The sequence below is a fragment of the Aotus nancymaae genome, unplaced genomic scaffold (assembly GCF_030222135.1).
Source record: "Aotus nancymaae isolate 86718 unplaced genomic scaffold, 86718_ANA_hifiasm-v0.15.2.pri h1tg000011l, whole genome shotgun sequence".
In the NCBI taxonomy this organism is placed as follows: domain Eukaryota; kingdom Metazoa; phylum Chordata; class Mammalia; order Primates; family Aotidae; genus Aotus; species Aotus nancymaae.
In genome coordinates this window covers 32,341,528-32,355,760 of record NW_026988422.1, presented here as the reverse complement: position 1 = coordinate 32,355,760, position 14,233 = coordinate 32,341,528, and the positions used below count along the sequence as shown (strand labels likewise).

The 14,233-nt window shown below is 54.7% G+C and overlaps 2 protein-coding genes across 18 annotated transcripts; one reads left to right on the top strand and one right to left on the bottom strand.

Moving 5' to 3' along the window:
* Window positions 1-84: 84 nt before the first annotated feature.
* ZNF219 (zinc finger protein 219) lies at window positions 85-13,516 on the bottom strand. 11 transcript variants are annotated; one of them, XM_012466074.2, is made up of 5 exons: window positions 13,435-13,516; window positions 3,576-3,664; window positions 1,869-3,282; window positions 1,396-1,527; window positions 85-1,148 (listed from the first exon to the last, which is right to left on the bottom strand). In XM_012466074.2, exons 2-5 carry the CDS (start codon window positions 3,579-3,581, stop codon window positions 544-546), a joined length of 2,157 nt encoding a protein of 718 aa, XP_012321497.1. In that variant the 5' UTR covers window positions 3,582-3,664; window positions 13,435-13,516; the 3' UTR covers window positions 85-543. The 11 variants fall into 11 exon arrangements, with proteins under 11 accessions (XP_012321497.1, XP_064230863.1, XP_012321488.1 ...); XM_064374793.1 differs by lacking the exon at window positions 13,435-13,516 and adding an exon at window positions 8,778-10,061 and having other exon boundaries at window positions 1,869-3,296; XM_012466065.3 differs by lacking the exon at window positions 13,435-13,516 and adding an exon at window positions 8,778-10,061.
* Window positions 8,725-14,055, top strand: TMEM253 (transmembrane protein 253). 7 transcript variants are annotated; one of them, XM_064374803.1, is made up of 8 exons: window positions 8,725-9,165; window positions 11,415-11,508; window positions 11,632-11,775; window positions 12,191-12,301; window positions 12,394-12,450; window positions 12,736-12,846; window positions 12,960-13,106; window positions 13,471-14,055. In XM_064374803.1, exons 3-8 carry the CDS (start codon window positions 11,668-11,670, stop codon window positions 13,588-13,590), a joined length of 654 nt encoding a protein of 217 aa, XP_064230873.1. In that variant the 5' UTR covers window positions 8,725-9,165; window positions 11,415-11,508; window positions 11,632-11,667; the 3' UTR covers window positions 13,591-14,055. The 7 variants fall into 7 exon arrangements, with proteins under 7 accessions (XP_064230873.1, XP_012321526.1, XP_021530522.1 ...); XM_012466103.3 differs by having other exon boundaries at window positions 11,401-11,508; XM_021674847.2 differs by having other exon boundaries at window positions 11,415-11,775; window positions 13,053-13,106; window positions 13,471-14,051.
* Window positions 14,056-14,233: the final 178 nt, after the last annotated feature.

Sequence of the window (14,233 nt, the reverse complement as noted above, 5' to 3'; positions counted from 1 at the left end):
CTAAGTGTCTGAAGAGGTGATTGTTTCCTGAGCAGAGGGCCCAAGGAGGGGAGCAGGACATGGGTAGCCAGACAGACACAGGGCCCTGTGCCTCAAGACACCTGTTTATTGGGGACACGACTCTGCGACAGGGATGACAGGAATCGTACCAAAAATAGCAACGTCTACAGGGCCCCTGATGGGGCTAGAAGGGTACAGTGCCCCCCACCCTCACCCCTTGTACAAAAATAAACTCTCACGCCTATGGACCAGCAAAGACTGGCAGAGTGGCTCCTCAACAGGGACACAAACCCTCTCTGCCAGCCCTGGGACTCCGTTCTTTGACCCTCACCTCTGCCACTTCTAAGGCACTGTGACTCCCTTGGGCTGGGTGGGTACCACCAGCCCACCCTCCTACGCCCGCCGCCCCCTATACCTCTGGTCCGCCTGGGGCTGGGATATGGGTCCCACGCTGCCCCCTGCTGGCGTCTCTACCCAACTACCTCTAGCGCTCCCCCGCTCCGGCGGGGTAAGCTCACTAAGCTAATCGCCCCTGAGGGCTCACTACCGTTCTTGCCCCCCCAGCCCTGCCTCTCCCGGTCTGGACAGCCCGGAACCCTCCTCCCCTTCCTGCAAAGGACTGGGAGGGGTCTCTCCCGATGGTATTCGGACATAGGGTGGGGACGCGTCAGCCTGGGGTGGCCGGCGGCCTCTAGCCCGGCGGCTGTGGTGCACTTGAAGGTGCAAGGCCATGAGCTCTGGGGCTCCAGTGGCGAAAGGGCAGAAGAGGCACCGGTGGAGGGCACCCCCCGGCCCGGCCTCGCCTCCCGGCCCTGCCCGCAGGGACAGGTCCAGGGGTTCGGCCTCACCGCCTCGCCCGTTGCGCAGGGTCCTCCCAGGGCTGGCGGGCTTCCGACGGGACCCTGGCCCAGCACCGCTGGAAGGAGGCCGGGGGCTTGAGGCGCCCTCCACCCAGGTCGCAGGCTGCGGAGACGGCTTGGCTCCAGATGGCGGGGCTGAACCCCGCTGGGAAGGGGGCGGTGGCTCCGGGGGTGGCCCGGGGCCGGCCCCACTCCTCTGCTCCCTGTGGTGGCGCTGTAGGTGATACTTGAGCGAGCCGGACTGGGTGCCCGCGTAGTCGCAGTGCGGACACTTGTAGGGCCGCTCGCCTGGGGAGAGTGGGTGGGATAGGGTCACAGGGTCACGATCACAGCACGCACTCACCCGAATTTCGCCCAATTTACAGACCTCAACCTCAAAACCTCCCACCCACTTTGATTGAATAAAGGAGCGTTTCCCAAGTGATATCTAGCCAAACTGAACGCTTCGGAGCAAACTTCACCTCCTGGTGTTTCGGCAGCCCTCACCTTTCTAGCTCCACAGTCCCCTCTCCACGCCGGAGGCTGCCTCCCTCACCTGTGTGCACTCGCAGATGCACTTTGAGGTGATGTGCCGAGCGGAAAGATTTTCCGCAGAAGGGACAATCCTTGCCGGTAGCGCCCCGGCCCCCTTCAGGCCTGGTCCCTCCAACCAACAGCCCATTCTCTTCTGCAACACATACGTTAAGGGGAAGTCAGGGGGCCCTTCACCCTGTCCAGGTCCCGCGCAACCACCCCACACCCACCCCATAAGGCTGCTTCCCCTCGGGGTCCAGGAGGAAACAGCAGGTATGGGGGAACTGGAACCTGAGCGGTTAGATTTGTTGTGACTAAAGAGTTAAGTGTCCTCAGATGATGGCAAAGCCTCCAGGAAAAAGCAAAACAAACAAACAAAAAAACTCAGGAGAAATAAAAGATAGGTTCTTTTAAAAAGGAAGCTACAAGGGGAGTGGCGGCGTAAGAGTCAGAGAAGGACGCAGCGTACCCCGAGAGAGGAGGGTCCCTACATACCCTGCGTGGCGGTCGATCTCGCCTGGGCCCCAGCAGCAGGCGCAGAGTGCCCGGGTCCCTCACCCGGGCGCGGGTGCAGGGAAGCCAGAGGGCCCATTGACCTGCCCCGGGCCCAGGTCTCCTCCTCGGCCTCCACCACCTCCTCTTCCTCCTCGGGCTCCTCCGCACGGTGCCGGCGAGCCCGGGCCGGGAGAGCAGAGGATAGCGGGCGGAAGCCTCCGAAGCTGCGGCCAGCCCCGGGCTCAGCACCCTCGCCATTGGGCCGGCCCTCGCCAGCTCGCAGGCTCAGGTAGCCCAAGAGGCTCGGGGGGTCACGGCGCTCGGCCGGGGTAGGCGCCGGGGCCAAGAGGAGCGCTGGGCCCAACGGCTCATAGGCCAGCAGGCCTAGGTCAGGAGGCTGGGGAGCCCGGGCAGGCCCGGAGCCAGGCCCCGGGGCGCGCAGTGGGCCCAGCTTGCTGGCGTGCACCTTCATGTGGTTCTTAAGGAACCAGGGCTCCTTGAAGCAGCGGCCGCACACGGGACACGCGTGATCGAAGGAGGCCTTGTGCTTGCGCATGTGGCCCTTGAGAAACCAAGACTGTGTAAAGCTCTGGCCGCACACTTGGCAGCGGAACTCCGGAGGCGCTGGGGGCTCCTCGGGAGCGGCAGGAGCTGGGGCCGGGTTTGCCTCACGTTCGGGCTCCGGCTCTGGCTCCGGCTCGGGGACCGAACTGGGTTCGGGCTGGGGTGGAGGCTGAGGCTGGGGCGCAGCAGAGGTGGCCGCCAGAGGGCGCTCGGGAGCTCCGTGGGCGGTCAGGCTGTGGTGCAGCAGCTCCTCCTCCTGGCTGGCGCCGAAACTGCACAGGCCGCACTTCCAGGGCCTGTGCAGGATGTGCAGGTGGCGTTCCCGCTCAGCCAAGGTGCGAAACTTGCCTTTGCAGTAGGGGCAACGGAAGGCGGACGATGAAGGAGCCTGGGGCCGCGCCAAGCCCTCAGTGGCAGGGGCAGCCTGCATGCCCCCTGAGCTTCGGGCTCTCCCCAGTCGGGCCTCGCGCAGTAGCGCACGCTCTTCCAACTCCAGCAACAGGCGAGCAGCAGGACTACGTGGGCGCTCGGGCTGGTGTGTGCGCAGGTGCGAGCGCAGCAGAGCCCGTTGCGCCGCACGGTGGCCGCAGTGAGGGCACTGGAAGGCCTGGGCGCCTGGGTGTGCCCGCAGGTGCAAAGCCAGGATAGAGTTGAAGCGGAAGCGCTTCCCGCATACAGGGCAGGGGAAGCGCCGTTCGCCTGCACGACTCTCAGACCAGCTCACTGCTCCCATCCCAGGTGACCCTGTGCTCACGGCTGGCCCGTTGGAGTATCGCTGCAGATCCAGCTCGCCGTCGAAAGCCGGCGGCGACGGCGCTAAGTGGCCGCTCGGGGGGCGGGGACGTGAGCCCTGTGGAGAAAGATCTGCGTAGAGCAAAGGGTGAAGGTAGAGCTGTAAAGGAAGCAAGGGCGTCGCCTCGAGGGCCAGAAAGACGACACGAGGGAAGGTGGGCTGGGGTCTGAACTAGGAACACAGGGTGCCACTCACCTCGGGAAGTTGGGGGGGCTGTGTGGGAATCGAGATGTCAGGGCCAAGGAGTTAACTTCTAACAATGGGAGGTCAAAGAGAGAGAGAGGTAGGCAGGAGAGGGAGTATACAGTTGTAGGTAGGTACTTGTAGGTTGAAGTCAGAGCTTCACTCACCTCCATGGACCCCCTTCACATTCTTTGGTTCTGGGGAGTGCAGGGAAGAGAAGGAAAGGCTGCTAATGAAGGCAACAGGTGCTGTGGAGCTAAAGCAAGAGACAGATTTGGAGGAAAAGGTGAGCCCTAGTTTTCAGCAGTAAAAACTACCCCTACCCCTAGACTCTCAGCACTCTGTATTCCAAAAACCAATCCCTTCTCCCTACTTGCATCTTGAGACACGAAGGGGCTGCTGTACTCAAAAACTGTACCCCTTGATTTGCCAAGCCCACCAGCCTCCCAGATAATTCAGATTTCTTCCCCAAATTCTGTATTTTAAATGCATGGTCCAGAACAACCACAGCTACCACCCCACCCCCTGGCGGTGGGGAAGACCATCACAGTATGCCCCCCTCCCATGTAGATTGGGCTGTACAGTGTGGTGAGCAAATGGGGTGGGCTTGACATGCTCCCCAGTTATCCAAGTGGGACCAGTTGCTCTGAGAACCCTGACCAGCCAGCCACACATCCTTCCAGGTTCCACAGTGCTTCCTTCTGCCCTTACCCCTTCTGTCTTTCCCCCCTTCATTCTCCCTCCCTCTGCCTGGATTCCTGATCCATTCATTTCCATTCATTACAGAGACTCATTCATGCATGGGAGAGAAACACCTCCCAGCAGCAGAGTCTGAAGACAGACAGAGGGGGAGGGGCATGAAGGGGGAGGGAGCCAGAGGGAGAAGGAATGAAGAGAGAGTTGGGGGAGGAGTGGAAGTTAAGGGGCACAGCTAGCCTGGGGAAGGGGTTAAAAACTGCAAATACCGTATAGGATTCATCCCCTTGTTTCAAACCTTGGAGCCTGCAGTATGATGGGGCATCTGAGCCCCTTTGTCCAGGGCTGTTCTGAGGCAGGCTTTCCTCCTCTCTGCAGGGGAGAGGCTCCCTCACACAAGAGGAGGATTACACTGGCTCTGAGCTCAAGAGGCTGGAGTGAGGGACGGGGGGCGGGGCTGGGCCATCTGCACAGATAGGGACTCAGCACATGCTGTGAGCAGGAAGGGGTTAAAATTCTCCAGGCTAAAATTCCCTAGGCCTGGGACTTGCAGAGCTCCAGTGCTGGGGAAGAAGAGCATTGAGAGGAAGAGGATGGGGGCGGGAGGGGGGTACTGATCCTAAGCTGCAGAGGAGTTCAGCATGAGGACTTAGAAGAAACCCCAGGATCAAGATTCATGGAAGTAGGCCTGGAGGATGACCAGAAGTCATCTAGTCTACCTTTCTGCCTCGTATAGAATTGTATCTGGTCAAGGCTAAATGAATGTGGGCCTTTTTTTTTTTTCCTAAGAAAGAATATTTGAAATATAAAGAACTTGCTTACAAGAGGCATCATGAAACTGAAATGGGTTACTGAGAAAGAAAAAGATGCAAGCATTACTTTGCCTAAGGATCTTTAATGGAAAAGAACTGGGCCAAGCATCAACCTGCCTGTCAGCAGAGAGAAGAAGCTCTGGAGGTCCAAGGCGTCTTCAATTTTTGACATTTATCGTATGTGTTAAGACTCCATGAAGGGGCAAGTACCTGTTACATGTGGAATCTGGGCTATAGGATTATTATTAGCAGACGATTAATTAACAAAGTGTCCTTGTCCAAGGGTCACTAGGCGACTTCCACTACGATTTAATATGTGTATTTCTGTAGCTTCAAATTAGGGCACCCTCTCTCATCCTCTGGATCTTTTCCTGGGACTAAGAGCCTCGCCAGGCTCACTGAATAGTGTCACAAAAGGTGAATTAGAATAGGACTGAGGTGTACGAGGCTATTGTAGGCCCGGTCTGAACATTGATAACCCTACAACCTTCACTAAATCACTTAACTTCCCAGTTTACTCATCAGTAAAATAGGGGATTGGACTAATTTATATTGTTAGTCCCTTCCTGCTCAAAAAAAATGTTTGTGGTTCTAAATCACAGGATTCATTTGGACCCCAGAGATATGTTGAAACAAATGGTCATCCCTTCAGTACCATGGAGAGTGCAGTGGGCTACCACAGAAGCCACTTTGGCCACCTCAGTACCATAGATAGAGCTAATGAGGTGCTAGAGGGGCTGTTTGCCATTTTAGCATCACAGATACAACACAGAAAAGCTAGAGCATTTTTTTTTTTCGTTCCTATCTGGAAACCATAGAAAAAACCCAGTGGTACCAGAGGGATTATTTTGGCCTTTTGGATGTCACTGAAAATAGAAAGAGCTAATAGAAAATAGATGTAACTAGAAGAATTTTAATTAGCTATAAGGAGCGTCCTGACAGTTACAGTTTGTACATCCTGGAATGAGTTACTGAGGCATCATATTTGGGTCCATCACATTCTGTTGCTCTCCTGGGGATTCCCGGAACATCCTGGTGTACAGCCAATCTGGTATATTCAGAGGAAGCAGATGGTGGTGGGGGGGGGGGTGCTGGGAATACTGCATGGTCATAGCTGACTAACCTATGGGCACATACTCTGATTCTGAGAAGATTCTAGGGCCCCTAAAACTGTCTGTAGGATAGCAAGCAAAATCTCATATAAAGCTGGCCTCATATCTAAGGCAAGAAGAGTGGGAATAGGGCAAAGCTTCCTCTCCCAAAACAAAACAACGATAAACCACTTTGCACATAGCAGTTTCCAGAACAGAAATAGAGTGATATGCAAGAAGGCCCAGACTGAAGCTGAATTCCCCAGCAGGGAAAGTTTCCCCAGAGGGTGGCCTAAAATCAACAAAACTCACTGAGATACCTTCCTAGGCCCAATCAAGATCTCCTGAATCATCTCTGTGTCAAACCAGGTTCCAGACACCTGATCCCATGATTTTTTCTTAGTAGGGGAAAGAACTGACAGGGACTGGGATACTATGAACTGCCTTGGAACTGAGGTCATGAGTGTATTGCCCCTGTGCAATAATCACAGAGTTTTCCATAGTCAGGACTTAAACACCATCCTCGACACTTGGCCAGACAGCAGCACTGACCTACTTTCCACCCCCACTGGGAATCAGGGGTTATCTTGCCCTTATTTGGATTCTATAAGGATGCAGGGCCAGGGATAGGTATAAGAAACCTTTCAAAAGCAACAGGCCAATTATCCTCACGTTCTGGGGCAACTGGTAGGGAAGTGGGTGTGGACCACTAAACCTTAGTAAAGAAGGATGGAATGGTTGGTGAAAAAACTTAGAAACAACAGGGACAGGTACATAGAAGTATCTATGTCCTAAATGGACCACAAAAACTGTCCCTCAAGTTTTGCAACTCAAAAGTTTCTAGGGTCACAGTATAAGAAGCAAGGGTTCAGGACTTCTGGGGTCCAACTGTAACTGTCTCTTGTCACCTCTAACACCACGGTTTTCCCTCTTGAGAATCCTACACCTCCCAAATCTGCTAACAATTATGATTACCACTGCACTAGACGGAGTTAAAAGGAAAGGGAGCTTCTTAGGTGGTCTAGAGTCAAGACTACCTTGATCACACAGACACACCAGTAGTTTGCTTTTATGGTCTCCTCTTCATGGCCCTCTGAACCTCACCGCTCAGAGAGCTCCGCCAAACCCACTCCACTATGCAGCTCGCTAGCCTTTTTGGACTGAGTTCTTGGTAAAGCCTCCTTCCCTCCTTTCTGTCCTCACTCTCCTGAGTTGAGGACATGGAACCTCAGCCATGGACTCCAAAGGTACAGCAGGAGGCGAGAAGAAGGCACATCTGCTCACCTGCTGCCACCCCACCATGGGGAATCTTATCCCAGAGGCATGTCCTAACGCAACCCCGATTTTGATTTTGAAAGTTCTGGAGGACCCGGGTTTGGGGAAGGGGGACATGTAGCCAGCCGTAAGTCCCCTTAACTGGAGCTGACCCTAGAAAAGTCAGTCCTAGCACCCACGTGAGCCTCAGTCTTCAGACTGGGAAGTAGGGGTGATCGAGGGAGCCTCTGAGAAAATCCCCCTCCCAGAAATAGATTGCTAAGTAGGGTAGGACCTGCAATCTGCCCGAGAGGTTTCTCCAGCAGCACCTCAGACCCCTCCCCAGGAAGATAAGCCAGAAGGATGATGGGGGGCAGGGTTGAGAGATAGGGAGGCCAAGGCTCAGCTACCCCCAGCCAGGAGAACAAAAGCTGAGTTACAGCCGCCTCCGCTGCTGCCGCGGGCCGAGCTCTTTGTGACACTTTGTTTGGGACGCAAAGAGGGAAGCACCCCCCATCCTCTCCCCTCCCCCGCCACCCCGTGCTCCCGGAGAGTTTGGACTCCTTCCCCCTCCCCCACCAGCCCTACCTGGGCCGGGGACTGGGGGGTGCGCATCCACTCAGGCTCGCAGCTCTGCCGCCCCTCACCCCCAGGCCCCTCGCGCCCTGCCTTCGGGCCCCTACAAAGACACCCGCCACCTCCGCCCCCACATCTCCCCCCAGTTGGCCCTTCCCTTTGGTGTCTGCTCACCCAGCTCCTCCACCTGGCCCCCCCTCCCTCGGGGCCCCCCAGCTCTCCAGGCTTCCGAGGCCGCCACCCCCACCCCGCCCCCCCCAGGAGCTCTGGGCGAAGTTTGCTTGGGGCCGAGCCGGCGCCCCTCCCCCGCCCCCGCCCCCTGCACCTGCTCCGAGCCGGGCGCGCGGAGCGGGCCCCCCCTCCGGGAGGGGGGGAGGGGGCCGGGGGCGGGGGCCGGGTGGCGGACGGGGGGGCCCGGGAGTGGGGGGAGCGGCTACTCACGAGCCCCGGGCGGGCGGCGGCAGAGCGGGCGGCGGCGGCGGCGGCGGCGGCGGGCGGCGGGCCGGCGGCGCGGGCGTCAGCGTTACGTGGGGCCGGGGGAGATGCGCCGGGCCCCGGCCCCCCCGCCCCCGGCCCGGCCCCCGCCCCCTCCCCGGTCCCCCGCCCCCGGCCCTGGCCCGCATTGTGTGCGGCGGGAGGCGGCCCGGCCATTAGCATGCGGGGGGCGGCGCGGCGGGGCTGGGAGCCGCGCGGGAGCCGGGCTCTGGCTCCAGGGACTGGGAGCTGGGGACCCCGGGAGCCGCGAGAGGCGGCAGCCAGGGGCGGGGTGCGGGCGGTTTGGAGACGGGGGGCACTGTCGGAGGGAGGGAGGAAGGGAGGGAGCGGGGGTGGGGCGCACAGACGATTCCAACAGGAGACTGGAAGAGATTTTGAAAGGTCATCTCGTCCTTCCCCCAGCCTCCAAGCAGCACTGCCCCTCCCACCCTAAACCCGGACATACCAGGGAAGGAGTTGGCTCTGCCGCTCTTTCTGCCCCAACATGCACAGACTCGGGAAGTTCTTCCTGGGGTTTTATCTCAAAGCCTCTCCCTTACAATTTCTGTCTCTCTTTTGGGGAAGGAGGAGGGGCGATTATAGAGATAGTTAATGTCGGCCGTATAAGAAACATTATTAAAGTTACTCTTCGGTCCTTTCCGTTCTTTATAAACAATTCCTGCTCCTTCCTCTCGAATTCTATTTTCCATTCCTCAAGTCACTTTCATGGCTCTTCAATACAACAAATATTTACTGAGTGCTTACTAAGTACCAGGCACTGGGCTCAGCGCTGTGGGGAATGAAAGAGAAGTGGTATCTTCCTTCCAGGCGATTGTAGTCTAGACTACAAACTGGTAAGTACTATACTCAGATTTAGTCAATATTTACTGAATACCTATTCACTTATCTAATAGTATATAATCTTTCCAATAACCCTCTATAATAAAATTAGTCCCCATTTACAAGTAAGAAAAATGAGGCTTCAGGGAGTCTCTTTCTCCAATGGCCTGCAGGCTCTGGGATTCTCAGTGCAAGCCCAACATCTCACATCGCCAGCAAATAAAATTAATGCATATGGGAATCGAGGAGGAGTAGACACACAACGGTTTTCTGGATCTCTTTAAAATGTGACTCCCACTCGCTGGGAAAGAAAAGAGTAGATACGATGCCCCGCCGATGTTGGCACAGCACGGATGGGGCAGAAGTGGCTTACAAAAAGGTCACTTGCTTCCCAGGACCCTGCCTCCTGGTACTAACTTCTGGGGTCCTCTGGCATAGTCCCCTCATCGTCAGCAACAAGAAATAATAATAGTGATGATGACGATAGACACTAACATTGAGCACTTATGTGCCAGGTACTGGGCTAAGCTCTTCTTCCATGCTAAAAGCAACCCCTTGAGGCTGGTATTATTTAATTTCCTTTTACAGATAAGGGAACAGAGAGATTAAGCAACTTGCCAAGGGCCCCCAGGTAGATCTGGGATTTGAACAGAGATCTGATTGCCTCCAGCCCTCAGGCTCTGTATCAAGATGGGCCTTTCCTATTATATCTTTAATCTGTAGAGTATATTTGGGCCCAGCTGGTTGTGCTTCTGACTGTAGAATTGTGTACCCAGCTTAGCTTCTGAATAACACCTTTAGTGTATGGGCATCAGGCTTATCAGTGTGACCTCATCAGCACCACTAAAGTTATTAAGCACCCACCCCGAATCAACAACTCTTCACAGTCATATCGTTAGCCCCCTTTTACCAGTGAACAAACTGAGGTTCAAACAGGTAGAAAAATGTATCTAATAGGCCATACATAGTGGCTCACACCTGTAATCCCAGCAGTTTGGGAGGCCAAGGAAGGGGTATCTCTTGAGCCTAGGAGTTTGAGACCAGCTCAGGCAACATGGTGAGACCCTGTCTCTACAAAAAATTTAAAAATTAGCTAGACACAGTGGCATGTGCCTGCCATCCCAGCTACTTGGGAAGCTGAGGCAGGATGATTATTTGAGCCCAGAAGATGGAGGCTACAGTGAGCCATGATCATGGTATTGCATTCCAGTCTGGGCAACAGTGAGCCCCTGTCTCAATATAATAATAATAATAGGCTATGCACGGTGGCTCATGCCTGTAATCCCAACACTTTGGAAGGCCAAGGCAGGTGGATCACTGGAGGTTGGGAGTTTGAGACCAGCCTGACCAACATGGAGAAACCCCATCTCTACTAAAAATACAAAATTAGCCAGGCATGGTGGCACATGCCTGTAATCCCAGCTACCTGGGAGGCTGAGGCAGGAGAATTGCCTGAACCTGGGAGGCAGAGGTTGCGGTGAGCTGAGATCAAGCCATTGCATTCCAGCCTGGACAACAAGAGTGAAACTCCATCTCCAATAATAATAATAATAATAATAATGAATCTAAGATCACACAGATGGAAAAGCAGCAGAGCTAAGATTTCAGTCCAGGTCTGTCTGGCTATGAGGCACCTTCTCGCTCAAAAATATTGTTGCAATAGTATCCTTTCCAAGACTCACTATTTGAGGACTGTCTATATATATACATATATATATGTGTGTATGTGTATATATATATATGTCCAGCTGCAGGTTATCAATCAAAAACAATTTCCACTATAAACAGGACCCCTCATCCACTTAGTGTTCAATTCAGAGTAAAACCTTCAAGAAAGGGAAGGGAAACTGTCCAGAAAGTGAGAAGCAAGAAAGCCACTGGAATTCAACCTTACCTGGTCTGGGGGCAAAGCTGCAAGTAGTAATGACAGGGGACCAATCCAGACAGAAAGTAAGGTCTCTAGGGAAGGACAAGTAATGTGAGGGGGAAGTCAAAGAAAAGGAGTAAGATTATATGGAAATGAGGAGAAACTGAGGTCCAGAGTGATAGTGTCCCTGAGGATGAAGTTAAGTGAAACCAGAAGAGGAACCCAGGATGGGCAGAAATGGGGGTAATGAGAAATGGGAACACAGTGGGGTCAGGCTAGATGTCTTGTGGAGTGAACTGAGGCTGGTATGTACCCAGGGCCACTCCCTAGATCCTTAGGCCTTCATAGAAACCTTTGCCCCACCACACCCCATCCCTGACAGCCTTTCTCTGCCAGGACAAGTTTGTCGTCTGCTCTGAGCTATCAAGACCCTCAGAAGTCCTAGGACCCAGTTGGGTCCCATCCCTTTGGAGTAGCTGCTTCAGACTAGGTAGGTGTGAGGCCCTGGACCTCAAATCCCTGGATATTGGGAGTGGGCAGAGGTGTAGCTGAAAGATACGTTGTTGCATGTCCTGTCTCCTAATAGACAGAACCCATAATGTATTTTTCCCAGCCTAGGAAGCATCTAGTTCTTGTGGGTAAAGGAGCCATGGAAGATAGAGCTGGTCAGCAAGAGCAGGAGAGACACAGCCTTCGTCTGGAAAAGCTACAACGCTGGGCAAGGCACAGGCAGAGTGGGCACCTCTTGGTGCTGGCGGTGAGGCCAGGCTACCCCATCCCAGGTCTCAGCATGTCCACTTGTACCCAGTTCAGTTCCATCCATTTATCCATCCATGTTGAGTGAGCACGTACCATGTGCCAGAAAATGTGCTAGGTTCTGAATGGGAGGAGGGTGGAGAAAACATAGAAATAAACAAGGCAAGACCCTTAATCTCCAAGTAACTTCCATCTTGCGGGGAAAACATACAGGTAAGTAACTAAACTACAATATGAGGCAGAAAAAATTAAATGATACTTAATTTTTAATGATCACTTCCTTCATTGCTCTGGGTTGACTGCTTTCCTCCACCCTGCATAAAATCCTATTTGCTGATCTCTAAAGAGGTAGGAGTTATGAGAAGGGAAGGGAATACCTGACAGTTCCTCCTCAATTACCCTCCCCTGACCCCCAGGTGAGCCAGCTATGGCTGGCAGTGGTGGTGGTGCCCTTTGCCCTCTCAGTCGCCTGCCTGAACTCTGATTGTCACATGGCTACAGCGCTGCCTCTTGGGCCTGGAGTCTCAGTAAGACCCACCACAAGGGAGGGTGGAAGGAAAGTCCCAGGGCCCCTTCCTAACAGAACCAGAGCTCAACACTTGCCCTTCTCACCATTCAGGGTCTCCTCACTGGGATTGTCACCCTTGAGCTTCGCAGAGCACCCCGCCTCTGGAAGGTGAGAGGGAAGAGAATACAGCACTGTCCTCCCACTCCCTAAAATAGACACCTACACCCCTCAGCCTAGGAAGTTAAGTGGATAAGTGTTGACTTGCCCTCTCAGCTGTCACCATTGACTGGCCTCAATGACTGAGGAGGGAAAGCAAAAACGTTAGAGGGCTTTTGGCCCTGTTTGGAGGCTTAGAAGCAGGAGGTGAGTTTTGTCTTCAGCTAGGCTGCAACTGGGGATTGAGGTTGGAATGAGTCCCTGAGGCTGGGCAGGACTGAGCTGGCTCACTGGCAGGTGCAGGCCATGATGATATTCAACACCTTCAACTTGATCTTGGGTTTCATCGTGGTGGTGGTCGAGGTGATGAAGACAGCCTTGGGGCCTGCCCCAACTGCCCCCTCCAAGGTACTGGCAAATGAAGGGGAGGTGGGAAGATGAGGAGACAAGAGATGGAGAGCGAAAAGGGCAGGGGCAAACAGGTGCGGGATCCCTGCATTCTCAGCCCTGTCTACCTGCAGCAGGCTGGCTTGCTGGTGCTGGAGCTCAGTGCTGAGGCCTTCACCCTAGGGGGAGTGCTGGTCTCAGTGCATGCCCTATTCTTGCTGAGCCAGAGGAAACCGGGATGCTGCAAGAGCCAGAGTCTACACTACCAGGAGCTGCAGGAGGTATGGGGGCAGGGAGGAAAGAATGAATAGCTAGCTGCCAACTAATTTTTCCACTGGCTATCCTGGTGAGTGGCACTTAAGGGAAAACGATGGGGCAGGAGGTCCTAGAAAAGAAGAGGTCCTAGAATGAAACTGATTGGCTTTCGCTGGCTTTGGACATTTCTCCCCTAATGGTGGGTAAGAGGGAATTGGGAATCCAAATGATTGAGGTTAAAAGAGTGGGAAAGCATTAGGAAGCTGCCTAAACATTGAAAGGACTATGGGAAACAGGATAAAAAATTGGGCAGGAGAAAGCAGTTGCTTCTGTCTGGAGTTTCTTCTTTCTCACCTCTGCAATTTGCTCACACCTGTCTCTGGTTTTCAGGGCTTCTCTGAGTTGGAGGAGGTTCCTGGTTTGGAGAATGGTCCCACGGTGGCCAGCACAGGAGCAAATGAGAGGGCAGGACAGCGGGAGCAGACACCTGTTGCTCTCCTTCCACCCTGAGAGAATGCTCTCCAAACATTCCTGCATCCCACCCCACCAAACTCAGAAGTTAGCTGGGATCCCTTGAGTCCAATATGAAGTCCGGGAGTGCCTTCAGTTTTCACTCAGAGCAGGCCCCTTTTTCGTTCCTTCCCTGTTAGGGGAAGATATACCTGGACGAGAATATATCCTCACCTCAGCACCCTGAAAAGCTGCTTTCTCCCTTCCATCCATATCCTCCCTCCCCGTCACCTCCCTACAGAGCTTCACATCTGCCTCATCTCACTCTTCTCTTCGGTCCACCTTTTATAATCCCATCCACTCCAAACCCCGGACCCTGCACATGCCAACTCCCTGAATCCAATTCAGGAGTGTTCCAGTTCCTCTTTCGATCCAGCTCCTTGCTACTGCTGCGGAGACTACAAGTCCCAGGATGCCCTGCTGGCCCGTGACCGGCTGGGAAATAAAGAGCCTTCCCTTCGCGGTGGGGGCGCTGTGGATGTGCTGGGTGACGCGAGGCGGGGAAGTCTGGGCCTAGCCTAGCGCTTCCTCGGACGCGACCACTGGCCCCGCGTTCGGGGAGGAGCTGGGCGGGCGGTCCTGCACTGGCGTGCCGCTCCCCCAGCCACGGCAATTGATAAATGGCTCTGGGTCGCCAGCCCTG